This window comes from Canis lupus, chromosome 31 (assembly GCF_048164855.1).
Source record: "Canis lupus baileyi chromosome 31, mCanLup2.hap1, whole genome shotgun sequence".
Classification (NCBI taxonomy): domain Eukaryota; kingdom Metazoa; phylum Chordata; class Mammalia; order Carnivora; family Canidae; genus Canis; species Canis lupus.
The window spans coordinates 18,623,939-18,651,143 of NC_132868.1; the positions used below are offsets into that span (position 1 = coordinate 18,623,939).

The 27,205-nt window shown below is 52.3% G+C and overlaps 2 protein-coding genes and 1 long non-coding RNA gene across 5 annotated transcripts; 2 read left to right on the forward strand and 1 right to left on the reverse strand.

Moving 5' to 3' along the window:
• Positions 1-109: 109 nt before the first annotated feature.
• Positions 110-16,618, forward strand: DVL3 (dishevelled segment polarity protein 3). Of its 2 annotated transcripts, XM_072807603.1 has the most exons (16): positions 110-325; positions 5,719-5,788; positions 6,315-6,436; positions 6,560-6,669; positions 6,864-6,999; positions 7,185-7,278; positions 7,500-7,569; positions 8,241-8,380; positions 8,565-8,641; positions 8,757-8,824; positions 8,979-9,128; positions 9,894-10,025; positions 10,211-10,378; positions 13,370-13,585; positions 13,679-14,089; positions 14,953-16,618. In XM_072807603.1, the coding sequence occupies exons 1-16, from the start codon at positions 165-167 to the stop codon at positions 14,982-14,984; spliced, it is 2,157 nt and encodes a 718-aa protein (XP_072663704.1). In that variant the 5' UTR covers positions 110-164; the 3' UTR covers positions 14,985-16,618. The 2 variants fall into 2 exon arrangements, with proteins under 2 accessions (XP_072663704.1, XP_072663706.1); XM_072807605.1 differs by having other exon boundaries at positions 111-325; positions 13,679-16,618.
• LOC140622095 (uncharacterized) lies at positions 3,398-14,220 on the reverse strand. Its single transcript, XR_012021804.1, has 4 exons — positions 10,688-14,220; positions 9,541-9,692; positions 7,418-7,654; positions 3,398-5,836 (listed from the first exon to the last, which is right to left on the reverse strand). It is a non-coding gene; the product is annotated as an uncharacterized lncRNA (long non-coding RNA).
• A 1,086-nt stretch (positions 16,619-17,704) lies between the features above and the next one.
• Positions 17,705-26,898, forward strand: AP2M1 (adaptor related protein complex 2 subunit mu 1). Of its 2 annotated transcripts, XM_072807608.1 has the most exons (11): positions 17,705-17,860; positions 19,902-20,018; positions 21,922-22,187; positions 22,937-23,019; positions 23,630-23,765; positions 23,853-23,994; positions 24,432-24,551; positions 24,655-24,790; positions 24,893-24,990; positions 25,520-25,631; positions 26,290-26,898. In XM_072807608.1, the coding sequence occupies exons 2-11, from the start codon at positions 19,945-19,947 to the stop codon at positions 26,422-26,424; spliced, it is 1,302 nt and encodes a 433-aa protein (XP_072663709.1). In that variant the 5' UTR covers positions 17,705-17,860; positions 19,902-19,944; the 3' UTR covers positions 26,425-26,898. The 2 variants fall into 2 exon arrangements, with proteins under 2 accessions (XP_072663709.1, XP_072663710.1); XM_072807609.1 differs by lacking the exon at positions 19,902-20,018 and having other exon boundaries at positions 17,747-17,860.
• Positions 26,899-27,205: the final 307 nt, after the last annotated feature.

The following is a 27,205-nucleotide window of genomic DNA, read 5'->3' on the forward strand; positions in this document are numbered from 1 at the left end:
CGAGCGAGGCTGAGCCGCTGGGCCCGCCGAGCGCCGCCGCCGCCGCCGCCGCCGCCGCCGCCGCCGCCGCCGCCGCCAGAGGCCCGGCCCGGCCCGGCCCGGCCCGGCCCGGCCAGGCCGCCGGAGCAGGCCGCGCGCGGGCCGCGGGCCCCGAGGCCGGAGCCATGGGCGAGACCAAGATCATCTACCACCTGGACGGGCAGGAGACGCCGTACCTGGTGAAGCTGCCCCTGCCCGCCGAGCGCGTCACCTTGGCTGACTTTAAGGGCGTTCTGCAGCGACCCAGCTATAAGTTCTTCTTCAAGTCTATGGACGACGATTTCGGGTGAGGATGGCCCCCGCCTCACCTCCGGGGGACCCCGGCCCTTCCGGCTTCTCGGGGCCCGCGGGGCCAGCTTGGGCTCCCCTTGCTGCACTGGCTTCTGGCCCTACTCTGGATTCCAGGCGGCGACCTGGCCATTTGGGGGGCCGCCTGGCTTTTTCAGAGGCTGGAGTGCCAGCCCCTTTAGGGACTCTCCTTTTACCTTGGGGGGGGACCTAGCCCCCCCCCCCATTTTAGGAGGACGTCCAGCTCCCCAAGAGCAACCAGAGTTCCAAGCCCCCTTCACCTCCTCAGAGACCAGCGGCCCACTTAGACACACACACCCCCACCCGATTCCAGAGCCGAGTCCCCAGCCGTCCGCCTGCCAAGGGAGCCACCTTTTTAGCATAGAATTGGGGTGTTTGGCACTCGGCCTTTGCCCTCTCCATCTTTTCAGCTCCACCACTCAGCCATATTTGGAGTAGTGCATACAGGGGCTATGCAGTGGGACTTTGAACTGGGGGGAGGGGGAGTTGGTGAAGGGGTTTTCAGGGGCCAGGTTGCAAGCTAAGCCAGCAGACCTAATGTTTATTTAGCTGTCTCCCCTTCCTTGTGGGGTGTTCAGGATGTTGTCAGGGAATTGGAGTGCCTGACCCCTGAGAAGTCCCCCCTGGCCTAGGTGCTGATTTCCCCTCCAGATGGTGGCCAAGGGGGAGACCTTGGAAAGGGCCTCAGAGCCTGGATGGGAGGGCCAGGAAGAGTCTCTTGGTGTTCTTCATCTTCTCCCTGGCGGGGTCTTCTCCACCCAGCTGCAGGGCTTTGGACAGGCGGAGTTTGGAAGCAGCCACTTCCCCTTTAAGAGGGGATGGAATGTTGGAGCCGGAAGGTTCTGTAGCAGCTGGCCTGGGAGGGGGAGTCTGGCCCATCCCCTCGCCCCCCCCCCCCACAACTCCCAGGGGACTGGGGGAGGGGGAGGCCCCCAGACTTGCCTGTCCCACACTAACTGGGCACTGGGCCTGGAGGCCTGTGGGGAAGGCTTTCCCCAGCCCTCCAGGCCTAAAGGCTGTCTCTCCAACCCCAGTCTGAGGCCTGCACTGCTCCCTGGAGCTGAGGCCTCAGAGCTGAGTGAGGGGAGACATTCTCCTTCCCTGTGTTGATGAGTCTGGCTTCTCTTCCAGGACCCCTGCCCTCTTGGCCCTAGAAAGCAAGCACCTTCTCTCTTCTACCTAGCATGTTTTGCTGTCACCTTTCCCCACGGAACTCAGGGTTTGATGAGCCCATGAGATTCTGTGTGAGAGTGCTTTGTACAGTGGGAAGGGCTATGCAGCTTTTGACCATTCTTCTGTTGTTCTTCCTACCCTGGGGTGGGGTATTCCTGGTGTTGTAATGGTTGTCTGGCTTCAGTCCAGAGACGGACACCCTTGATTGGAAGATTCTGAAGAGGGATCGATCTGCAAGGGGTGAGAGTGAGGGGACAGATGCCTTGGCCTGGTAAGAGAAAAATAGATTTGGAAAAGAACAAGATGCAGCCTCAGGGTATGGGATAAGGGCAATCAGCTAGAGTGTGCTGGAGCCACCCTGGGACCAGATGCCTTTGAGGGACTAGGACAGGCCTGTGTCTCCACCCTTATCTCACCTCTGAACCCACTGGGTTTAGCCCCCACCTCCTAAACCTATACCTCTCTGGGCTGCCTCCCACTACCCCCAGGCTGCTGTCAAGCCAGGCCTAACTGCAGTTATAGGAGAAACCCCATTACATCTGCTTACTGTTGACTTATTGTTCTTTAAATCTACTATCAGTTCACTCATTCTTTCTTAGCTTGACCCAATCAGTAATATGAAATCAAGGTTTGATTTTCTATTTGTATTTCTCAAATATGTTAAAAATAAATACTTAACTACTGAATTAAACATTCAGGTGCACTTGAAGCAATCTTTCATACATTAGTGGTACTTGAGTCATCTTTTGCAAAATATTATAGTAGACTGTTTTAACAGGGTTGAGAACAAAGCTAAAGGAGGAGATTTTGTTTTTATCCACAGAAGGATTATTGAGCAGGAGAGGGCTGGTAGGGCTGTCTTGTCACAGAAAACTCGTGACTGAGAAGTATATATATTTCATTTATTTATTTAACAGACTCTTTCTATGGTGCTTCAGTGTGCATGCACTGGTCTAAATGCTTTTCAAATCTTTACTCCTTCAATCATCTTAACAGCCCTATGAAATAAGCAGTAATATCTCCGATTTATAGTTGAAGAAACTAGAGCACAGAGAAAACTTAATTAACTCAAGGCCATACAGCTAAGTAAGTGGCAGAGCTTGATTCTGCATAAGAAATTGGCTCCAAAGTCTATGACCTTAATCACACAATGGTAGGTGTTATTATTATCACCACTGAACAGATACATGCTCTCTGAGGGAGATGCTGAGCCTTGGCAAACTGTAAAGGTGATAGGGCTGCCACTTATCCTAGCCCCATGAGACCAGGGTCGGGCAGAGGCCATCGACCCCTGCTGACAGATGGGACAGTAGGTCAGAGCCTGCTCTCCAGGCTCACCCTATGAAGTTCTGGTTTGTAGGGCGTGAGGACTCCCCATCTCCCATCTGGTCTCCAGAAGTACTTGTCAAGCTAAAGCAGAAAGGACCCTCTTAAATGACTTGGGAAATGGAGGAAAAATAAACATTTTCAGCACTGAGGGAGTTGGTGGATGGATGCTAGAGTGACCTTGAGCCGTGGGCAGGAGCATCTTGGGAAGTTGGGCTACCAACTATGCTGCTCCCTGCTCCACATCACATACTGCCCAGCCTCTGGGCCTTCTACCCAGAGCACACTGCTCTTCCCTTGTCTTCCCCAGGTCCACAATTTCCCATCCTCTGCGTTTAGCTTTTAAAGTTATAGGACTTTATCCTCTTTATCCTTACACATACCAAGCTCCTAGCCAGGACCTGACACCTAAGTAATACTCAACAGCTGTCTGTCCAGTGAACACATCTGCTGCTCTCAGGTTCTGACCACTTCCTACTTACCATATAGTTGTATGAACTATCCATTGGGCCATAACCTCTAAGGACAAGGTAGACTCCTGGTCTTTTTTTTTTTTTTTTTTAGACTCCTGGTCTGATGCTTCTTGAGGTTTATACAATGGCAAGCGCAGGATTTAAAGCCTGCTGGGTTCTTAGTAAAGGCTTTTTAATTGAATGAATGATGATGAGTGATACGCAGATTTGTTTGGTCCCTGCCCTTAGGAGCTTACACCTAGTTGGAAAGAGAGTGTGGAACTTGCTAAAAATTGACACGGTTAATAACAAGCTTTTATTGTAAGCCTAGATCATGCCAGGCATTCACAAATCCCAGTTACCAGGACAAGACAAAGGCTTGAAAAGTTAAGAAACTTCTCTAAGATAGGAGGGCTAATAAGTGGCAGAATTAAAACCCAGATTTGTTCAACTCTGCTTGGGGCCTGTGTGTGTGTGTGTGTGTGTGTGTGTGTATGTGTGTGTGTGAGGGAGAGAGAGAGAGAGAGAGAGAGAGAGAGAGTGTGTGTGTGTTAATGCTGTGCAACGCTGAGCCCCTGAGGCATTCATCTCCATGGTGGGAGGGGAGGACTGTCTGAGGTCCCCCAAGGCTGTTGCTGAAGATCAGCTGATCCGTATGAGTCAGCAGAGCCTTGGTGACCTGTTGGTGACCCCTAGAAAGAGAGGAAACATCTGTAGCATGGAGCTGTGTGATGGGGCCTGCTGGGGAAGGGGGTGGGGGGGACTCAGCAGCAGTTTCCCACCACAGGGAGACCCTCTCCAGAGCAGATCATCTGCCCTGTGACCCACATACCCCATTTTCTTTTGAGCCCCAGTTCCCATAATGGGGTGCAAGCTTCGGGTACCCTGTAGCCAAGACTGGCTGGTGACTCTGAGCTACCTCTGTGTCCCTTCTTTTTAGCACATTCTATCCCTAGGCTTTCTGCCATTATGGCTTGACCAGGATAATTAGAGCTGCTTTCCCAGGGTCTTTGTGGGGTTGGAAATGGTGGAGGAACCAGAGCTGGGTGGGAGGGAGAAGGGCAGGCTCCATCTTCAGACTTGGCGGTGAGTCCAAGAATGTGAGCATCACAAAGAGCCAAGCACGTTCCCGGCTCTGGGCAGAAGCTGCTCCAAGAACAGGACTAGGCTTCCCAGCTTCCTTCCTTGCTATCTTCTCTCTGCTCACAACCAGGCATGTGTCCCCGATCTTGTCTTGTCCCCGATCACATCTTTCCCTCTCTGTACTCCTGGGTTATTTGACACAGTCTGCAGCCATCAAACTTTTCCGTTCCTTTCCCTGGCCCCAAACTGTAATCATGGTCTGACTTCTTGCCTTGATGCATCCCTTTAGCCAAACTACATGCCTGTGTACACATCCACCCCCTCCATATCCCACATCACTGTCTCCCCACACCCGCGCCACACACACAGATCCACATCACCTGTCACTGTATGGGGAAAAATGTGAAATACTATGAAAAGACCATGGGTTTTGGAGTCAGGAAAGCTTGGCGTTGAATTCCATCTCTGACATCTTCCAGCTTTGTGACCTGGGACAAGTTTCTCCCATGTCTACTGAATGTTTCTCCATTTCTTTATTCATAAAATGAGGATCTTGTCCATACAATGAAGGTGATGTGAATATTACACATTCTTACTACAGGAAGATAAGATGGTATAATAGGTAAGAATAAAGGCTGAAGAATCACACTGACCAGGATTCAAATTCCAGTTCTTATTAGTGGTGTGACTGTAAGTGAATCTCTGAACCTACTAAGCCTTAGTTACTGTATCTATCTTAGCAATGCTGTGAGTATAAAAAGAAGTGATGCAAGTAGCTTAGTGCTTGGCCCATGATACATGCTCAGTAAATGAGAGCAGTTTGTACTATTATCATAATGGCAGTGGAGGATGTTCAGTAAATACCTTTCCCCCTTCTCTTTCCTAAACTCATCATCCACACCTCCCAAAAGAATGTCAAGATTCCCAAGAAGGGAAAGACAGAAATAAGGGTGTGCTTTTTCCTTGTTTAGGGTCAGAGGGAAAGAATAAGTCCAGCCCAGAAGAGCTATGTTGGGCTGGGCTAAGCACTCTCAGGTTCTAGGGAGTAGCCACTCTCAGGGCAGATAACACTTTGTCAGGTGTAATTTGCAATCACCTGATGACTGAGAGGACACCCTAGGATGACACATGGCCTGGACAGGGCTGTTGTCTTCCTGGTGGTGCTAAAGAGCTGTCCCTAAGTGTTCCCCACTTCTGCTCCCACTTGAATAGGCTTAGGTTAGTGGCATGATTCCCAGTTTAGGGTGGAGAAAGGATCCCCTGAGTTAGGATTGTGATGACACTTCCATTTCTACCCCAGAAAGCTCATTCTGACACCCCCACCCTTTCCCTGCAGAGTGGTGAAGGAGGAGATTTCTGACGACAATGCCAAGCTGCCCTGCTTCAATGGCCGGGTGGTGTCCTGGGTAAGGAGCCCTCCTTAGCCCTCTCTCTTCTTGCGTTCCTGTGGTGGGCTAGACAGAGGAAAAGCATTACTAAGATTGTAGCTGGTGGGTTTATCCTTCAGTATCTGAATTTCCCCTGAGTTTTCTACCTGAACTGTTTCTCACCCCGGATTCTGTAGCCTTAGTGAAAGGTGAGGGGTGGGGGTGGAATGTGGGGAAGGAAGGGGTGAGAAACACTCATTGGAGACACAAATGTCTCCTTTGCCCTTTGAGGCACTTTGCCTGAGCTTCCAGCCAACTTCTCCCTTGGACCACTGACCCTTATTCTCTGTCCCCATCCCGCTACAATAGCTCATGCCCCCCATCCTCACCGTCTACCAGCAGTGAGTCCGTTCCTCATCACAGCTGACCTTTCACAGTCCTATCTCTTCTCCTCCATGCCCCCTGCTTCATTCTCCCCAAGGCTGCATGCCCGGCCAGAAGCCAACTATCTGCTTTTTCCCTGGTGCCCCTGTACCACACTACCCACCCATTCTATCCCCATCAGTTGGTGTCTGCTGAGGGCTCACACCCAGAGGCAGCTCCCTTCTGTGCTGACAACCCATCAGACCTGCCACCGCCCATGGAGCGCACAGGAGGCATTGGGGACTCCCGGCCCCCATCATTCCAGTGAGTGTGACCTGAGAGTGGAGCGGGCCCATGGGAGAGGGCTGCATCTGCTCAGCCAAGGGCTGGGGGAGGAGGGAGCCCCCAGCCTGCCCCCTCTCCCACCAAGTCTTCTCTTCCCTGTAGCCCTCATGCTGGTGGAGGCAGCCAGGAGAACCTGGACAATGACACAGAGACGGACTCCTTGGTATCTGCCCAGCGTGAGCGGCCACGCAGGAGGGACGGCCCAGAGCACAGTGCGTCTTCCCTAAACAGATGTCTCCCCTCCCCACCCCTACACCTTCCTCACTGCTTCCATTCAGCTACCCACTTCTCTGCCCTTTCCTGAGCTCTGGATGTGCCTGCCCGCAGCACAGCCCTTAGCCCAGCCCTGTGTCCTCCCTTCCCTCCTGTGTCAGCACTGCGAACCCAGCTGCCTCTATTCCCACAGCAACCCGGCTAAATGGAACTGCAAAGGGGGAACGGCGGCGAGAACCAGGGGGTTATGATAGCTCATCCACCCTTATGAGCAGCGAGTTAGAGACCACCAGCTTCTTTGATTCGGATGAGGATGACTCCACCAGCAGGTGGGGCTTTGGGTTCATTGGTACTTTGGGGCAGGTGACCCCTGAACAGTCCTGACCCCCTCACCTCCCAGGATGGTGGTACCCTGGGAGGGCAGTGGGTTTTGCATGGGGGACTTGGGCCCCGCAGTGCCTCTTATGGGGCAGGGCTGGGCCAGCCTGGTGGGGAACGACTGTGGGCCCTCCAGGTTCAGCAGCTCCACAGAACAGAGCAGCGCCTCACGCCTGATGAGAAGACATAAGCGGCGGCGGAGGAAGCAGAAGGTTTCACGGATTGAGCGGGTACGGGCCTGAGATGCCAAGGATGGGTGGGGGTACACTGAGCCCTGTCCAGGCAGACCCAGGGTGTTGTGCTTCCTTAGATCCCCTCCTATCGGGCCAGCGTTTGAGCCTTAGAGGGGAGGGAGCGCTGAGGGCTCACCTCGAGGAGGAGCTAGTTGGGAGCAGTGAGTTCTTGCCACCCCAGCGGCCACTGCGACAGATGGGGCCTCTGTCTATTCCAGTCCTCATCCTTCAGCAGCATCACGGACTCTACCATGTCACTCAACATCATCACAGTCACTCTCAACATGGGTGAGTCTGGTGAAATAATACTCTTGAGCTCCTGCTGTATGCCAGACACCAGGCAGGAGCTCAGCGAAACACAAGATAATGTTTCCTAAAAAAAAAAAAAAAAAAAAAAAAAAAGGTTAATGTTTCCTGCCCCTGAGGAGCGCTCTCTCATGAACATAAACTAGTACATAAACTGGTCATTTCCATATCCCAAGATCAGGGCTATGGCAGAGACAAGCACAGAGAGGTGTGGAAGCAGAGGATGACAGCAGGGAAGGCTTCCTGGAGGAAGTAATTTCTGATTCCTATCCCCTTTCCGTTTTTCAGCATTGCTTGTTGTTCTCTGATTTCTGCCTTAGGTACTGTCTTTAGGAGATAGCTCGATGTAGTGAAAAGAGCCCCAACCTTGGAATTTAAGTCTGAGTTTGAATCCTGGCTCTGCCACTTAATGGCTTAGAAAAGTTATCGAAGTTCTCCGAACCTCGGTTGCCTGCTTTGTAAAATGGGACTAAGAATCCCTGCAGCAGAGCTAGCAAGGACTAAATGGAAGTATGCTTGACCATGCTGAACACAGGGCCTGATTCAGGTTCAGTGAATGTTCATCCCAATCCCTTTCCACCCTTTTCTAATAAGGGGTTCAGAATCTGGGTAGGAACTTTGTTTCCCTCTTAAGGTTGTATCACTCTCTGTAGAAAAGTACAACTTTCTGGGCATCTCTATCGTGGGCCAAAGCAACGAGCGTGGTGACGGAGGCATCTATATCGGCTCTATCATGAAGGGTGGGGCTGTGGCTGCAGATGGACGCATTGAGCCAGGAGATATGCTGTTGCAGGTACCGTTGCCCACCTGGAATGGTGGTGTGGATGGGGAGTAGGGAGATAATCCCTGTCCCCTGCACCCTGCTCATTTAGAGCCCACTTCTTGGTAGGGGGAAGACCTCTTGATCCACTAAGGTCAGCCTCCCTACTCACCTCCCCAACCCAGCTGCTTATCCCACTTCTGGTCCTCTCACCCAGGTAAACGAGATCAACTTTGAGAACATGAGTAATGACGACGCAGTCCGGGTGCTGCGGGAGATTGTGCACAAACCGGGGTATGGATGGCATGGGACATTGGGAAGGAGAGGGCAGGAATTTCTGGCCATCATGCCAGGGGATTGGTCTAGATTCCGCGTACCCTGCCCTTACTAGGGACACCCTTGCTTTCAGGCCCATCACCCTGACTGTAGCCAAGTGCTGGGACCCAAGTCCACGTGGTTGCTTCACACTGCCCAGGAGTAAGTGGTTGGGGGACTTGGCCCTAAAGCTGGTGCTTGGCACATGTGAACCCTGTCTCTCCTTCCTTCTGTGTTGCCTGAACCCTCATACCTACCCTATTGGGCCTGGCAGTGGGCAGGGTGGACAGCCCCTGACCTCTCATCCTCCCTGCAGGTGAGCCCATCCGGCCCATTGACCCTGCAGCCTGGGTCTCCCACACTGCAGCCATGACCGGCACCTTCCCTGCCTATGGCATGAGCCCCTCCCTGAGCACCATCACCTCCACCAGCTCTTCCATCACCAGCTCCATCCCTGACACAGAGCGTGAGTGCCCAACCCTGCCCCCTAGGCCCAGCAGATGCGGTCCGGTGGGAGGGACTGATTAAAGCCCACATGGAGACTCTTGCTTAAAAGTCATAGCGGGCTGGAGAGGAGGCTGAATTCATTCCAGCTACCTCACACTGCAGCTTCTTCCCTCAGTGGACACCCGACCCTCACTAAACAGTGTTTGCCTCTGAACCTGTACTGAACACCCAGCAAGCCTCAGTTTCCTCTAGTAAAATGGGACCAATGATATGCACTCTACCAGGTTCTGAGGCGACGGATGGAGGTTTAATGAGAGGATATAAATGAAGCTTCAATTCTAGTATGTGGCATAAAGTAAGCACTCAGTAAAAAAACTGCCATTTTTACTATAGCACTCATATTATACAGTATGCTAAGCACCTTCACTTACATTATTTAGTTCTCTCTTCAAATATCCTTGCAAAATATGGGGTGCCTAGGTGGCTCAGTTGGTTAAGCATTGGACTCTTGACCTCAGCTCAGGTCTTGATCTCAGGGTTGTGAATTCAAGCCCTGTGTCAGGCTCCACATTGGGCATAGAGCCTACTTAAAAAAAAAAAAATCCTTGCAAAATAAATATTAAAGTCCCTATTTTTACAAAAGAGGAAACTAAGTGTCCTAGAAGTCAGTAATGTGCGTTCAACATTGGTCCATGATTTTTGGGTGGTAGAACTGCAATGCAGACTCTTCTCTACCTAACTCTGTAGCTCCTTTCTGCCTCACCATTCTGCCTCCCACCCCCAGGCCTAGATGACTTCCACCTGTCCATCCACAGTGACATGGCTGCCATTGTAAAAGCCATGGCCTCCCCTGAATCTGGGCTGGAGGTCCGTGACCGCATGTGGCTCAAGATTACCATCCCCAATGCTTTCATCGGTGAGAGGGCCCCATGGTGGGATGAAGGGCAGGGTGGGGAGTGTTGGGAAGGGCAGGCTGGGGGCTGAAGATCTCCCTTGGTCCACTTCTTTGAGCTGGAACCAGCCCCAGCCTTGTGGCTTCTGTGAGGTCAGATGAGCCCAAGTCAGGTGGGCCTCCCATTCAAGTGGCGGCCTTGCCCCTAGGCTCGGATGTGGTGGACTGGCTATACCACAACGTGGAAGGCTTCACTGACCGGCGAGAGGCCCGCAAGTATGCCAGCAACCTGCTAAAAGCCGGCTTCATCCGCCACACTGTCAACAAGATCACCTTCTCTGAGCAGTGCTACTACATCTTCGGTGACCTCTGTGGCAGTATGTGCCTCCCTGACCTCCTTGCTCGTCTCCTGGCTGGGAGTGGGGAGGTGCCCAGGGATGTGGCAGCAGACCCCCAGACACCCATGGGAAGCAGGAGTGGGCAGCCAAGCTGGGGGCCCAGCTTGAGCGCTGACCCAGGCTTCCTTCTCTAGTAGAAGCAGAGCCCAGTTGGGCCTTTTCACCTGCTCTGTGTCCCCATCTTGGGGTGGGCATTTTCAAAGTGCCTCCTCTGTTTTTGGCACCATGCAGGTTATTTCTAAGCGTCATGTTGCTCTCACTCAGTACTCACAACCCCCGCCTCCTCACCTTCAGGGAGATGGATCACTATCCCTATTTCAGCTGAGGAAACTGAGACTTCGAGAAGTTCAATAGTCCACCCATTCTCACAGCCAGATGCAGAGGAGTTAGGCCTTGGGTCCAGGTCTTTCTGGCTCTAGAGCCCTTTTACTTACTACCATCTGGAGCTGTGTAGGTGTGTGGTGTTGCCGAAGCATTGTCCTAGCAGAGTCAAACAAAGGTCCTATGGTTGGCCCCTGATCACCCTCCCAGCACCAAGCAGGTTCCACCAAGGCCAGACCTGGGGCTGGCCTGAGGCCCCAGGTCCCCAGCCTTCTCAGACCCTTGAGGGTGGGCCAGGCCTTGGGATGAAACTGGAGAAACTGTCAGGGCCATCTTATAGAGGGACTCTGCAAGCTGCATCGAGCAGTTTGGGCTTGATCTCGAGAGAGTGCAAAGCTAATGAGGGCTTTTAAGGAGTAAAGGTGTGCAGGGAACCCCCTCTTTTCCTGAGCATGTAGATAGCCCTTGGGAAGGAAGGGGAGTCCTCAAAACAGAACAACATTGCTCAGGGCTGGGAGCAGAGGCCCACTCCCAGCAGCCGCCTCTACCTCAGGGAGTCTTTGGTTAGTCCAGTGGTGCTTACTGGCTAAAGTCCAAAAACTAACTTTTAAAATGCTTCAGATTAGGATCTAAGACTAGAAAGGCTATTGCTGCAGGGCATAAGTTCATGATGGAGGGTGATAGGTGCATAGGGTTTTGAAGTTGGACAGGTCTGAGTTCAAATCCTAGCTTTGCTCTCACTGTGAACATGAGTAAGTGACAGCCTCTCATTCCCTTAATTTCTTGATCTGTAAGTTGGAGGTAATACTAGAAACTCTCAGAGCTGTTTAGAGGTTAAGACCTTGTATAATGCTTTGAGCACCATGTTCGGCCCACAGTAAGTGCTCTAAAATGTTCTCCATTATTCATAAACTTAATTGATTCTAAGATGAACATTTCTTTCACATTTCAGTATCTCTGAAATTGGGGTGCATCTTATAATTAATGGCTTCTTACTCTATCCTGTGTGGTTATTATTATCATCATTAGAATAAGTCAGCCCTGGCCCTGAACCTCCGAGGATCCCTATAGCTTCTCAAGACAGCTGTGATTTTTGCTTAAGAGATGTTGTTCTATCCCTGGAGCCTCTTGGGTCTTCTACCCATGGCCAAGGCCCCCAGAAGCCCAGGTTAGAGATATGCTGACAGGTCTTTTGCTTCTCACTGGCCAGGGTCTCCTCAGCTGGGAATGTGGCAGGCTCAAAGGAAAGAGCTGGAGATCTGGAATCCCCAGGAACCCACAGTCACTCCCTTCAGGACAATAGCCTGGAGGCTGAAATAGTCACCAGCTCTTGGGGCATGAGCCAGGGCAGGCCCCTGCTTCTCACCACCACTACACCCTGCTAGCTGCAGGCCTTAACATGTTGATGGCTTGACCGGTAGATTCCACAGACCACCTCTCCTGACCTCTTCTCCTCTGGAAGGTTGGGCTGGCTTATTTAAGGACTTGGAACGAAGGGCTCCATCTGTATCCAGCACCTGGCCTGGAGGGCAACTCTAGCTCTCTCAGAGCTCTGGGACCTGGTATGATGAGGTGTGAGCAAGGGGTGTCCCAGCCAGGTAATCTCTTTGGTGGCCCCTTGTATCCCCTTTTAGGTAATTCCAATATTGGTCGGGGCAGCCTTGCCTTTAAGGACTGCACAGTTTACTGTGGGAGCAAGAGACATGAAACAAGTAATGTTAATACCCTGAGATGAGTGCTGTCAAGAATGAGGCCTGGCTGGGAATGGAGTGGAGGACACAGAGGAGGCACCTAAGTTGTTCTCTTTCGGATCCCTTTCCACCTTCCACAGCAGCACCAGAAAATCGATCTGAGCCAAGGGCTTTCTTTTGTATGGGGAGGCTCTGAAAGGCCTGTTTGTTTTGGCCTATAATGGGTATTTTTTTTTTTTAGCCCTAGGTGAAGGGTGAGGGCAAAATTTCACCTAAATTTCCCCAAACTGCTCCCTACTTCTTACTAATGACTCACCTGGAAAGGTAAGACGAAAGTAAGCAACTCCTAGCTTCTGCTCTGGCTACAATTTGGATTGACCTCAGGTGGGTCATTTAACCTCTCTGGACTTCACTTTCCTCACCTGGAAAAAATGTGACTAATTCCCTCTTCATAGGATGGTGGTAACATTTGCATGAGTTGAAGCGCTTTGTATTATGCCCAATGACTTGCAGGTTTGCAATACCTGTCTGCTATTTCAGTTTCTCATATTCCCTTAAGTGAACAGAAGAGAACATTGCCCATCTAGTTTACTGAGGAAGGAGAGGAAACTGTCAAATACTTGGAAGGGGGCCTCCCTGGGACTGGGAGTGGGGTGTCAGGATTCTGCCTGGAGCATCTGAAGTGGGGTGGGGACTCAGGGCCTTCCTGAGGAAGGTGTTTCTTGGTGTTGTGTCTGCAGTCTCCCTCTCCACCATCTCCGGTGGGTGGCACAGGGTGGGTCTGAAGAAGTGAGAGATCTCTGACCTCTGCCTCCTCTCATTTAGGGAATAAACTTCCACTGCTGTTAGGTGTCATAGTAAATGTACCGACCTAGACTGGGGACCTCTCTCTCCTGACCTAGGGGTGTGGGGGCAGGGCACAGACCCAACTCATCTGGGCCTCCCCTCCCCTCCACAGACATGGCCAACTTGTCCCTCCATGATCACGACGGTTCCAGCGGAGCCTCTGACCAGGACACTCTGGCCCCTTTGCCACACCCTGGGGCTGCGCCGTGGCCCATGGCCTTCCCTTACCAGTACCCGCCACCCCCACACCCCTACAACCCACACCCAGGCTTCCCAGAACTGGGGTACAGCTATGGTGGGGGCAGCGCCAGCAGTCAGCACAGTGAAGGTAAGGTGGAGGGGGTGGAGGGTGGTGCACAGCCCCAAACTGCTTCTGCAAGCTCTGAACATGCCCCGCTGGGGGCCTGCCTGTCGCCTATAGGCAGCCGGAGCAGTGGCTCCAACCGTAGCGGCAGTGACCGGCGGAAGGAGAAGGACCCGAAGGCGGGGGACTCGAAGTCGGGCGGCAGCGGCAGCGAGTCGGACCACACAACCCGCAGCAGCCTGCGGGGGCCTCGGGAAAGGGCACCCAGCGAGCGCTCGGGTCCTGCCGCCAGCGAGCATAGCCACCGCAGCCACCACTCAATGGCCAGCAGCCTGCGCAGCCACCACACGCACCCGAGCTACGGCCCCCCTGGCGTACCCCCTCTCTACGGTCCCCCAATGCTGATGATGCCCCCACCGCCCGCGGCCATGGGGCCCCCAGGAGCCCCACCGGGCCGCGACCTGGCCTCCGTGCCCCCCGAACTGACCGCCAGCAGACAGTCCTTCCGCATGGCCATGGGAAACCCCAGTGAGTTCTTTGTGGATGTGATGTGAACAGGACCCCTCCCCTACTTCCGTCCCACCCCTACACCTGGGCGGCTGCGTCCCTCTCTCCATCCGTCCATCTTTTTTACTTTGTCTGGTACCTGAAAGGGAAATAAATTGAACTAAATTCAGGCGCGCTAACTGCTCGCTGGGCGCAGTGAGGGCGGGGTGCACCCACCAATTGCCGCTGCGGCCCCTAACCTGCCACCGGACCCAGCTTGTCCCTCTACCCACTAACCGCTGCGCAGGACTCCCAGGACCCTTCATGTCACTGGGACCCGACTTGCTGGTGCTGCTCCTTATTCCCCACATACACTTCAAGAATTGACCCCCGCAGACCCCCTGAGGGCCTGTTCACCCCTTTATCCCCACGTTTCTCCCCTCAGGAACCTCGCACCTTTCCTTCCAGCTACATCCACCCTTCATTAACCGCATCGCCTCCAGCATGTGTGCCAATCTCTTAACTTTTTCCCTGCACTACTGACAACAAAAAATACTTGCTTCATCCACCCCCCCTCTAACTGCCCAACCCACCCTACTCCACCCCAGCCACTGCTTCAGTGCTGCATCCTAGAGCTGTGGTCACTTCCAGTAACCATCCACACTATCCCAGCCTGTGCTAGCCTTTACTAGAAGCCCAGAAAGGCCTCCTAAGTTGCCTGAGCTGCTAGCGGCTTCCAGGAAGCATAACTGTTCTACCCCTATATCCATACTCCCCCATGCCTGCTGTATGTGCTGGTTCCATCAGACCCCTAACCCTACTAACCAGGCTCATCTCACCTCTGGGCCTGAAACATTTCTTTTCTTTCTTTTCTCTTCCCTCAATTTTTCCTGGGCCTGGAGCAGCCAAGAATTTCGGGCTGTTTGACTTTCTGTGAGCCCCCAGCAAAGGGAGGCCCAGCCTCCGAGGAGACCAGAAGCCCTGCTTCAGCAGCCCCTCAGGGCTTCCCAAGGATGTTCAGCTCCCACACCTACACTTCAACATGTTGAGTCACTAGGCTTTTGTGGAGGGCTCCAAACTCTCACCCATGTATGAGAGACTCTGTTCCCCTTTCCCGAGAGTGCCCCATCTCTCTCTCTCTCTCTCTCTCTCTCTTTCTCTCTTTCTCTCACACACACACATACACACATGTGCCTATGCAAGTTCACTTAAGCCTCAGGGCTGGTCCCTACCCAGAGGGCCGGACCCTCTCTCCCAGGTCGTAGGGCTGGTCCCGACTTCCCTGTCCCCTCCCTTATAGCCCTCAAGCCTCCCACACATGTCCCCATCATCCTCCTACCTGGATAAAGCTCATAAGCTGGATCTCAGGTTAGGCTCTGCAAAGGACTTCCCAAGCAACTGACAGGTTGTTCTCACCCTGCCCCTTACCCCACACAACCTTCTGTGATTTCACAATCACTATGATACCCCAGAGAAAGGTTGGGTAGGGGGACTTTTGGGAATCCTGAATGCTAGGTTTTATTTTTTACCTTATTCTCCAGTTTAAGCAAATCATGACTTTCTCTTTAAGCCTCTTCTATAAATTCTCCTGGCTGACTGAGGCATCTATATTTTTAGGACTGGGGTGTCAAGAGTAGGATTCAGTCTTAAGCTCCAGGCTCTGGGGCAAACCAGGGTAGAGATATTTTGGCATTTATTCATTTAACAAGTACTTCCTGGGGTATTTGGTGACCAAGGGCTGTGTTGGAGGCATGACTCAGTCTTGCTTACGTTCTAGGAGCTCTAGATTTGCTCCCAACCAAGGCCATGGCTTTCTCCCACCACTACAGGACTGGTTCCTATACTTTTCCTTTTCTGATTCTGCCTTGTTCAACTCCCTTGAGAATTCCTCCACTATTGCTCATGCCTTCTATGTTGGTGCTCCCAGTGTTCCATCTTTGGTTCACTTCTCTTTCCTCTAAGTTTACTACCCAAATGGTGTCATCTATCCTGATGTCCTCAATTGCCACTGATACACTGGTGATTCTAAAATGCCTATCTCCAGCCACAACTTCTCTCCAAATTTTAGATCTGTGTTATCCACTGGACGTCACCATGGACATATCTATATGGACTCAACTCATTTCCCCCATCAAGTGTGTTCCTCCTTAATTCCAACTCTGATGATCTTTAGCACAGTCTACATAGGCATACCAGCTAGGAACATTTATGGACTTAAATTCTTCCCCAACTCTTACTAGTCAGCATATCATATCCATTCCACTTCAACAGTCTTTCTTGAATATGGTCCTTCTTCTCCCCCCGCCTCTACCCTAATTCATAGGAGCACGGGATTTGGAGTCAGGTTGTTCTGGGCTTGAATCCCAGCTCTACTACTTTTTGGTTTCGTGATAAGAGAGTTACTTAATCTCTCTGAGCCTCAATTCCCTCATATGTAAAATGATGATAATAATACCTACCTCACAGGGTTGTTGTGAGGATTTAAATTAGACTTGTACGAAAAGTGCCTAGCACAGTGCCTGGCACAGAGTAGAATAGGTGCTCAATAAATGGTAGCTATTATTATTACTACTACTACTATTATTATTTATTCTAAATTGGTAGGGTATTATTGATTGAAGATAAAGCTTTTGGAAAGGTAGCAGTGAAGATCTGAGTGCCGGTTCAAGATTTAGAAATGCCTGTATTCAGTCACTTAATGGATTCACATGGTGACCACTGTTTGAGGAAGGCCAGATCTTCATCCTGCCACATTCTGGCTTCTAGCAGGAGGATGCTGGGACAGTAGGGTTTGTAACCAGGTTTGCCCTTTTTTGCCCTTCCTCCCATGATGGGCTCAGCACCAGTGAAGGCATAAGGGAAGCTCTCCGTACAGAAAGAGAAGAGCTAACAGATTTTCTTCGGGTCCTGTAAAAGTCAAGCAGGGCTTTCATATCTGAGGGTTTGCTCTGTGTTTTCTTCTCAGCTTGGGTGTGAAGATTAACTCTGTTCATTAGAGAAGGGATTTCAAGTTCCATGTCCAGCTAAACTTGCCAGCAGTTTTTTAAGCAACATATATGCCATCACTAGAAGGCACACAGGTCCTGGCCTCAAGGGGTCACATAGGTATGTGTAGTTGGGATAGAACAGACATTCTTGAAAAGCTTTGGCTAGTTTCTTACAAGTATTTGCCTCCTCCATCTTTGCCCTTTTACTTGGGTCTTGATCCCTGGGAAGAGGCTCACATCTGGAACAAATATTTGATGAAAAGTCTTGGGAAAATCAGAGCTGGTGTTAGAAAGCAGTAAATTTAGTGCAAACACTTCTGCCAAGTCGTGTGTGTGTGTGTGTAAAGTGAGCACAGCCAGTGTTCGGACTCCAGAGACGGAAAAGGCCTACAGCAATCTCAAGCTTAACAGATGGGCTTCAACAAATGGCATTAATCCTCCGAAGCTCTCCTAGACGCTGAACAGGATGGATTGCAGACTACAATTCCCAGAATGCTCGGTAGGGAAAATGAAGCGAGTGGAGCGGCGTATGATGGGATGTGGCCACGCCTATCCCTCCCCAAGGCACGCCTAACCCGCTGAAGGCAGTCGGTAGTTGTAGTCTTCCTAAACCTAGAAAGGCTAAAATTGTAAGCTAGAAGGCCGAAGGGCCTGACGGGATTTGTAGTCGGCTCGGTCGCCGGACGCGCACGCGCAACTGTGTTCGGGGCGGGGCCACGGCACTGCGGTGAAAGCCGAGGCAGCGGGCTGGCGAGCAGGGGGCGGGCGGACATCTTGGGATCTGGAGAGTGGCCGGGCGGGCCGAGCAGGCGGCCGCGGACGCCAGGTAAGCTCGGAATCCGGCGGAGAGTAAGGGAGAACGCGTACCCCGCTACCCAGCTTTGCCCTTCCCTGCACTGCGCTGCGCGAAAAGCTGCCCACAGCCGGGAGGGGCCTCAGCCTTCTGATCTGGAGCTGACGGCGGGGCGGGGGCGCCCGGGGCGCGGTTGCAGGGTGGGCAGGGAGCGGCGCCCTCCACCGGCAGTCCGGCGCCTTCCGTGACAGGGAGACCTCCTGGGGTCCCCCCGGAGCCAGGATGCCGCGCGGCGCCCCCTTCCTCGGGATCGTGACAGCCCCCCTGGTGCCTTGGCGCCGCCTCCTCCCAGCGCAAGGACAATTCCCCCATCTCCTCGACGGTGACACCCCCTCGGGCCGTCTCCCTGGGCTGTGACAGGCCTCCCACCAGCCGCACCCCCTCCCCCCAGTTGAGTGACACCCCTCGGCTCTTCTTCCTCAGACCTGTGACAGCCCCCGCAGCCCCGTGGAGCCATGTTTATCCCCGCGATGTCTTGCTCCCCTAGACGAAGAGCCCACCCCCCGTCATGCCTCCACACTTGAACCCTAAAGCAAGTTAACGCCGCCCCAGCTTTCCCCTATTCGCCACTTGTCAGTCTCCTCCCTGCTGTTTCAAAGTCTTGACCTTTGCCACACTGGAAACTCCTTCCTCCAGATGTCCCCGTCCCCCCCCGCCCCCCAGCCCCCAGCCCCAGCCCTCTTGCTGCTGCAGGTTCACCTGACTAGACCGCCTGGCTCCTTCTGCCCGTCCTTCCCCTTAGCTCAGTATTCCCCTCCTGCCCTGGGCCCCACCTCCGCTCCTTCGGTGCCCTGCGGCCCCTACCACTTGATATCTGTGAACTTGCTTCTTTGCCCGGGGCTCTACCTCCCATTTTTCATTTCCTTTCCCAGCCTTTTTTGGGACTCTGGGGTGGAATGTGTCCACCACCACCTTGAGAGACCTCTCACTGAGTTGGGGAGACCCTGATGGCCTCAGTAATAGGGCTTTATTTTCCAGTTTAGAAAAGTCTGCTAAACTCCCTCTGCCCTGTAAAATCAATACCAGAGCTAATTCAGGAAATCTAGAATTAAATTAACCCTTTTTCTCCTTGCAAATATTTTGACCCAAATAATTTGGATAATGCACACCTATTCTCTGCCCCTTCCTTATAGGTACTCAGGCCAGAAATGAGTTATGTCATGGTTCTGGAATCATAGAATGTCAGCTGGATTGATCTTTGTGTTTTATAAACCTGTACTCCCACCCCCTTATTTTTACTGCACTTGGGAACTGAGAGGGATCCTCCCTTTTTGAAAGGGAGGTGGTTAAAAATAACTAATAAGCAGCTTGGGTCATTGAAGTGTAGTCGGCCAAGGCTGGGCCCTTTCTCCTCTGCTCTTTTGCCTGCTTATCTGACTGCCTGGGATTGGTTGGAGCCACACTCCAGGGTCTGTGTCAGGGCCTAAGGCCTCCCTTGTCTCCTCCCCACACCCTGCACACCCTTTCCTGGAATGTTTAGACTTCTGTGAATTAGAGAGCCACAGGTTCAGGCCCTGCTGTCTTCTCCGAAGGGTTAGTGGAGCCTGAGAGACCGGGTGCTCCTAAAGCCGTGCCTGGGGGCCCCAGGCCTGAACCAAGTGGAATAATTCCTACCGCCATTCCTGCAGCCGCAGGCAGGCCTTCCCAGTGACTCACCGGCTAGAGTCTGAGTGAGAGTCTGCACAGGAAGGGGCCAAAAAGGATCTGTGCTGAGCTCAGCACTGAAAAGAGGGGGAGGGGGCTACACTCTGGGCTCAGCCCCAGGAAAGGGAGGGTCAAAATGGCCTTAGAATCCTGGGCCCAAGTCCCTCTCCATTTCTTTCTCCTTTCCAGTGTGAGATAAACAGGAACTGGAGCCTGGCTAAGGGGAGGGGCATGCCTGGGGAGGGCTTCAGGGTCACTTACTGGAGGGTTGAGTCAGGAAAAAAAGCCCAGCCAGTGACCTGCACAGCCCCACAGGGGATGTTGGCAGAGGTTCTGAGGCCTTCCCTTACCCTGCCTCCGCCTGTCCTAGGTCTGTTCTCAGAGCGATGGGCCTTGGAGACTGAGCTGCCGCCATGATTGGAGGCTTATTCATCTATAATCACAAGGGGGAGGTGCTCATCTCCCGGGTCTACCGAGATGACATCGGGTGAGTCCCCTGGCTGAGCCAGCTGTGTCCCCACCCCTCATCCCTCCTCCCCAGCATGCAGGACCAGGTCCGTTCCTACCAGAGACTGGACTTTGGCCACCCCCATCCCTCGCTGCATCTTAGAAGCTCAGCTAATACAATCTGGTTCCCATTAGGTCTGGTGGTATTGGCCTGGCAGCCAGTTATTGGCCAATAGGTGGGACCTGTGGAATGGTGTGGCCCCCCACAGTCTTAGGAACTCTTGTCCTTCCTGCCTTCTCCTTTCCTTAGTGACAGACCTAGTTGCTAGAAATGAGTGCTTTTGCCCTGGTAGATGAATTCCTCCCTTGAGGAGGAGGGAGATCTTTCTCCAGGGGGTGAAGTTAGTGGACAGGCTAGTGGTACTAGTCCATCTAAGTCTTGCTCTCAAAAGCCCTTCTCACGGTGAGAGCCTTCACTGAATTCTCTTGAAAGCTTCTCCAGGCTGCCAAATCCTCTCCTACTCCCTTTCTCAGGAGGAGGCAGGCTGCTGACTCAGCTGTTTTCAGTTCCTCTGGGCCACTCCTAGAAGAGAGGTTGTGAGCAAGCTTGGGGCACTCTCCGGGTCACTGAAGGAAGGGCAGGGAGGCCATGCTGCCCTTCCTGGCCTACCAGAGTAGACCCGGAATAGCTCCTTGTTCTAGGTCCCTCAGACCTTAGCAAAGAGACACAGCCTGCCTTCTCACTCTGCCCCACACTGCATGCCACTATTCTTTCCTGAATGAGAGGACATGTCCTAGCCTCAGCAGCTCTAATGAGATTAGGCATCTCTGGTTCATGCTGCCCTGTTTTTCTTCCTCCAAGAGCTTAGGTTAAAGAGTTATAGGATGGGCCTGCTGCAGAGCCCAATAGCTTCTTGGCTCCCAGCTCCCTGGCTAGAGGGCTGGCCTGGCCTTTGTGGCTGTTTGTCCATTGGCTGGTGGTAGGGCATGAACTAGAGTTGTGGCAGTGCCTGGCTTGCCTGAACCTGGCTGGCTATACCCATCCACACCCCCTCCTGCCTGCCCTGGATGGACCTGCTTAAGCCAGGGCACCTACTGTCTTGCATGACTTGCTATGCTTTCCACCCCTTGCCTCTTGCTCGTCTGCTTCCACTTCATGGTGTGTGCAGCCTACCCCAGGATGTTGTGTGTCTAATCCTCTCTCTCGTTGCTGTCACTCTCCTCTTCTTGCTGGCGTCATTTCTCTCATCCCATCTCATTGGCTGCCGTAGCAATAGGTAAGCAGCCTGTCAAGCTGCCGCCCAGGCACAGGTGGGTGGGGGGCCCTGCCCCCCATCATTGTTTTCTTTGTCTGTTTTCATTCCCTGAACTTGTCCTGGAATTGGATCCTGGACGGGAACAAATGGCCCAGCTCCATGGCCCCTTGGTGCTTCTTCCTTAGATTAGATTAGAGCCTACTCTGAAGTTATGCTGGCTTTGCCTCACTTCTAGAAGAGCCAGACCTCCCACTGGTGGGATCACAAGTGGGAGAACTGAAGAACAAGCAAGTTGTCTTTGTCATTTGGGCCTCGAGCTTACTGAGAAGCTGGAGAGGTGGCAGCTGGGAAATTGGGACCTCAGCAGGCCTCAGGCCTCAGCATCAGGAACATGCCTCCTTAAGTGTGATGGACTTCACTTTATTAACACTATACCTGTTCTCCTGTCATTCCCACCTGACTTACCTGTCTCTGGTGGCCTTCAGACACCAGCCCAGCTCTGGTCCTATTCCCATGCTGGGAGCCACAAGGGAACTGCCCCAGTAGTTTAGGCTTTGGCTTCAGATTCATAGTACGTGTCAGACTTAAGCAGTGAAGGGATGAAAAGTTGTTAGCAGCTGTGGTTGATCCCCATGGAGTGGGGTTTGCCTGGGTGCTGAGCAGCCCCTGTGTACTCTTTTCCCTCAGGAGGAATGCAGTGGATGCCTTTCGAGTCAATGTTATCCACGCCCGGCAGCAGGTGCGCAGCCCCGTCACCAACATCGCTCGCACCAGTTTCTTCCATGTTAAGCGGTCCAACATCTGGTTGGCAGCTGTCACCAAGCAAAATGTCAATGCTGCCATGGTCTTCGAATTCCTCTATAAGATGTGTGATGTAATGGCTGCCTACTTTGGCAAGATCAGCGAGGAGAACATCAAGAACAATTTTGTGCTCATATATGAGCTACTGGATGGTGAGGCTGGCAGGGCGGTGGGCCTAGGGTGGGGATGAACCTGATGGGGCCTAGCCTGGAGGTAGGAGCACTTGTGAGGTTCCCTCCAGTGCCCTCTCAACTTTCTTTCCTGAATATCTGCTCTTTTGAGCCCTGAAAAGGCCAGTCTAAATTCAGCCCCAAAAGAAGCTCTGAAGTAGAAGAAATAGTGAGTGGAGGTGGGGAGAGGGGGCAGAGAACCAAAAGATTTTTCAGGGGGCTAGGAACCTATCTGGGGCTTGGTAGCTGGACCTCCTACAGTTAAGCATGTTTCCTTCTTACCTTTGTAGTTTGGGCCTTAGTTCACTGACTGTCCTTCCAGCTTTCTATCTCAACAGGCTCTGCCTCAGAGCCTGAAGGAGGTTGAGATATGACCGGCTTCTGGGGTTGCATTATCTTTGTTCCTTTGTAGGGTATGATTGAAAGGAACAGAGTCTTTCTACCTTCCCAGGGTCTGTTTGTTTTCTAAGGACTCAGAGCTTCTTGATCTCTCACCCACTGGCCATAAGATTCTTCTGCTCATTTTCTCTGTGAAAAATATCTGATGTTTTAATTGTTGTCTTATGAAGCACAAATCTCAAAGTAAATGCTACAAAGCTAGAGGACATTGCTGCAGATGATCCCACACTCTTCTAGAGCTCTGCTGGCCAGATTTGTCCAGGCCAAGGGAGATATTGGACTGAAGGAGCCTTCAGCTTTTTCCAGGGCTGATAGTTCCCTTCCTTTTGCAGAGATCCTGGACTTTGGCTATCCACAGAATTCAGAGACAGGAGCACTGAAAACCTTCATCACTCAGCAGGGTATCAAGAGCCAGGTACTCCCTTGTATAGCCACAGCAAGGGTTGGGCCCATCCTCCTCAAGCTCCCCCTAGCCTTGTCTCCGCTCACTCAAGAGCCCGCCTCTACCAGGAAGCACAGGCCTGAGCCCTCTACTGTGATTGCAGGCCAATTTTGCTGCATGTGGCCCTCCACCCTAGGAGCAGCCGACTCAGCATCTCTGTTACTGGGAATAGGGTTCAAACAGTTTCCTTCTGTACTGGGGGAAGGAAGGGTGTGGACTGCCCTGGAGGCCTGGTGTTCCTCGGGGAGAGAGCGTGGGCCTTCCTCTAGGATACAGGCCTTATAGCTGCCCTCTCCTTCTCTTCTGCCTGCCTCTTCCCGTCTGTGTCCCCCTACTGCTTCCGGTTGGCATCACATTGGCCCTTTGGCCTCCAGCATCAGGTAAGCTGTTCCCTCAGCTTCTACCTTTACAGCTTTGATCCAGTTTTCTTCGGGCCCTGCTTCATGGAGCTTATGAAAGAGATGAGTTACAGGATGGGGACTAGAAGGGAGGGGGAGTGAGAGTGGAGTAGGGACAGAGACGGGATCATTGAAGGTGGAGAGCAATGAGGCCATTAGTGTTTTTCTCTGTCCCCTCTGTGTAGACAAAAGAAGAGCAATCCCAGATCACCAGCCAGGTGACTGGGCAGATTGGCTGGCGGCGGGAGGGCATCAAGTATCGCCGGAATGAGCTCTTTTTGGATGTGCTGGAAAGTGTGAACCTCCTCATGTCCCCACAGGGTGAGAGCCCTCTCGTGATGAAGCTGGAGGGGCAGGACCAGGGCAGGATCCTCGTCCTAACTCAGATGTTCCCATGTCTATCCCCAGGGCAGGTGCTGAGTGCCCATGTGTCAGGCCGGGTGGTGATGAAGAGCTACCTGAGTGGCATGCCTGAATGCAAGTTTGGGATGAATGACAAGATTGTCATTGAGAAGCAAGGCAAAGGCACAGCTGATGAAACAAGCAAGAGGTGCCTGAGGCAGGGTTGCTGGTGGGAGAGGGTAGACCTTGGAGGGCTCTGTGGGGCCTGGTGAATCACAGGTTCCTTCAGGATTATCATTTCTGCAGTAATGCAAACTCCCACTTTCCAAGGGTGTGCTTGGCTAGTTGCTTTTGACATCTGTGCTTAAGAGAGATGAGAGGATTGTCCTCATCTTAAGGAGTAGGTAGGCCCTTTGTTTGATCCCCAGGACTGAGACTGTTTTATATATACTGATGGCCTCTCCCCAGTGTGCCTGAAACCTCTGGGTCCCAAGCAGCAGAGTTCTCCAGAGGTGGTGAGCTTACAAAGCTCACACTTATCCCTAAGTCAGCATCAGGGAACCCTGAGGCAGAAAGCTGCATTGGGATAGCTTCCCAGCCCAACTCTCTCGTACCAACGAGGAGACCTTCTGCCCCTGCTCACAGTGGAAAGCAATCAATTGCCATCGATGACTGCACCTTCCACCAGTGTGTGCGACTCAGCAAGTTTGACTCTGAACGCAGCATCAGCTTCATCCCACCAGATGGAGAGTTTGAGCTAATGAGGTGCCATTGGGGTGTGAGGAGGCAGGGGGTGCTGCTGGCAGAGAGGGGGGGAGAGGGAGGAGGACAGGCTCTGCTGTGCCAACCTTGCTCCCCACCCCTAAAGGTATCGCACCACCAAGGACATCATCCTTCCTTTCCGGGTGATCCCACTAGTGCGAGAAGTGGGACGTACCAAGCTGGAGGTCAAGGTGGTCATCAAATCCAATTTCAAACCCTCTTTACTGGCTCAGAAGATTGAGGTAAGAACAAGGGACTTGGGGAGGAGGAAGCACTGTCTCCAGGTATAAAGGCAACTGATATCAGGGCTTAACAGAGCTCCCTAACAGGTATATCACTTCTAGGTGAGGATCCCAACTCCACTGAATACAAGCGGAGTACAGGTGATCTGCATGAAGGGGAAGGCCAAGTACAAGGCCAGCGAGAACGCCATCGTATGGAAGTGAGTCTTCTTCACAAGGCTACTGCAGGGCTCAAGATGCCTTGGTGTTTCCTCTTTTAAGTTTTACCTTCATTCTCTTGAGAAAGAAAGAGAGAGAGAGTGTGTGTGTGTGTGTGTGTGTGTGTGTTGCAGTGGTAGATGTGCCTGTCTGCTTCTCCAGGAGTCTCTGCTTCTGCTTTCACCCCTATACCTCTGTGTGAGTGTGCACATGCCTGTACTTGGATGCCTGCATACATTTATCAAAATGCTTCAGTGTTTCCCCAGTTTGCTCTTGTAATATTTCTGTGAAATAGCAGGAGATAGCATACCTTTGTATCTAAGCTGAAACTGTAGCCCACAGTGCTAAAGGAATAGCAGACCCAAGGTTCCATAGCAAGTGGTTATCAGGGTCTTCACCATACTCCTTGGCCGAGCACTCCCACAACCTCTTCAGTTCCCTTACCCCCACCCCTCCAGAAAGGGACCGTCCTCCTTGAAACTCCTCCAAACTATCAGGGGCACTTGCTGCTTACTGCCCCTCTGTTCCCAGGATCAAGCGCATGGCAGGCATGAAGGAATCGCAGATCAGCGCAGAGATTGAACTTCTGCCCACCAATGACAAGAAGAAATGGGCTCGACCCCCCATTTCCATGAACTTTGAGGTATGGCAAAAGAGGAGCCTAGACCCATGGAGGGTGTGCTAAGAAAGATCTTAGGATTGTTCAGGTCAGCTTCTGCCCCTTACCACCTGCAGATGAGACCTAGAGGGGAGAAGTGACTTTTAATTCATAGACCCATTCCTTCCTCTTCAGGCCTCTTACTAGAAATTGCTATTCACAACTGACAAAAATCTTTGACTTCTAAAGCTTGTTATAAAACAATTTTTTGGAAAAATTTAGATTGTCTGCATGCTAAATAAGACACAAAGTTTATCTGTAGACAGGAGAATGGGCTGACTTTGCTTTATGTGTGTTAGACATATAATTTTCTCCACCTTATTTTTTTAAGCCCATAATATTGAGCAGGATAAGTGTGTTCTACAGTGGGTCTTTGGTTGCTGCCTCTTGCTGATTAAAGGAACTGTTTCAGGTTATCACAGTCAGGGCCTGACTTCAAACCCAAATGATTATTAGTTGCTCTTGGATATGCTTTCTTCTTAAGAAGACCCTTCTTAAGCTTCCCCCAGCTTCTTTCAGGACCCCAGTCATTCAAATACCTGTAGTAGAGAGAGATGAAGTAGGGCAGGGCTACAGAACTTCCCAGAGGAGAGCAGCTATGAGAGGAAAACCACATTCCTAACTGGAGCTGTCCCTTACCCAGGTGCCATTCGCACCCTCTGGCCTCAAGGTGCGCTACTTGAAGGTGTTTGAACCGAAGCTGAACTACAGCGACCATGATGTCATCAAATGGGTGCGCTACATTGGCCGCAGCGGCATTTATGAGACCCGCTGCTAGCTGCCCAGTAGCAGCCAGCCTGCCTCCCTACCCGCCCTTTTCCACAGGTCTGGGTGCCCTGGGCCACCACACTTCAGTGTCTCCTCCCTCCTGCTTTGCTGCCTTCCCTTTGCACCAGCCCCTGAGTCTAGGTCTGGACCAATCACGTTGTGAGCGGGACTGGTGGAGCAGTCCCTGGGCTCCCTGGGCAGGGTGGTTTCTGGGGCTCCTACTCCACCATCCATCTGTCAGCCCTGGCCCAGTGCCAGGCTCTGTGTTCTGTGACCAAAGCCAGGTGGGCTCCCTCTCCTCCCCTCCCCTGTGGCCACATCTCTGGAGTGGGAGGGTTGGCTGCCCCTCACCTCGGAGCTCCCCCAAAGGCCAGTAACGGATCCCCAGCCCTCAATCCCTATTCTGCTTTGGGATAGTGTGAGCTTCATTTTGTACACGTGTGACTTCGTCCAGTTATAAACCCAATAAACTCTGTAGAGCGGAGTTGCTAAGTGTTCTTGCGGGAGCTTGATGGGGAGGGGAACTGATGGTATTTCTCTTCCCAGATCTTATGCTGCCTGCTATGAGTAGAAGTTTATATTCTGAACTCTCTTAAGGCTCTTCTCTTGTCATGTCTCAACTGTTAGGCCCCTTGAGGTCATCCAAGCCTTTATCCTGACTGGTGTTACCCCCGGTCTCCTGTCTCCCCTCCCCCCGCAAAACACAATCTGAAGGGCAAGCAGCTCCACCTGGTCCCAGTTCCCAGAGAGTGGAGATTCTTTTCCTCATTCACTTTCAGTTTTAGGCAGGT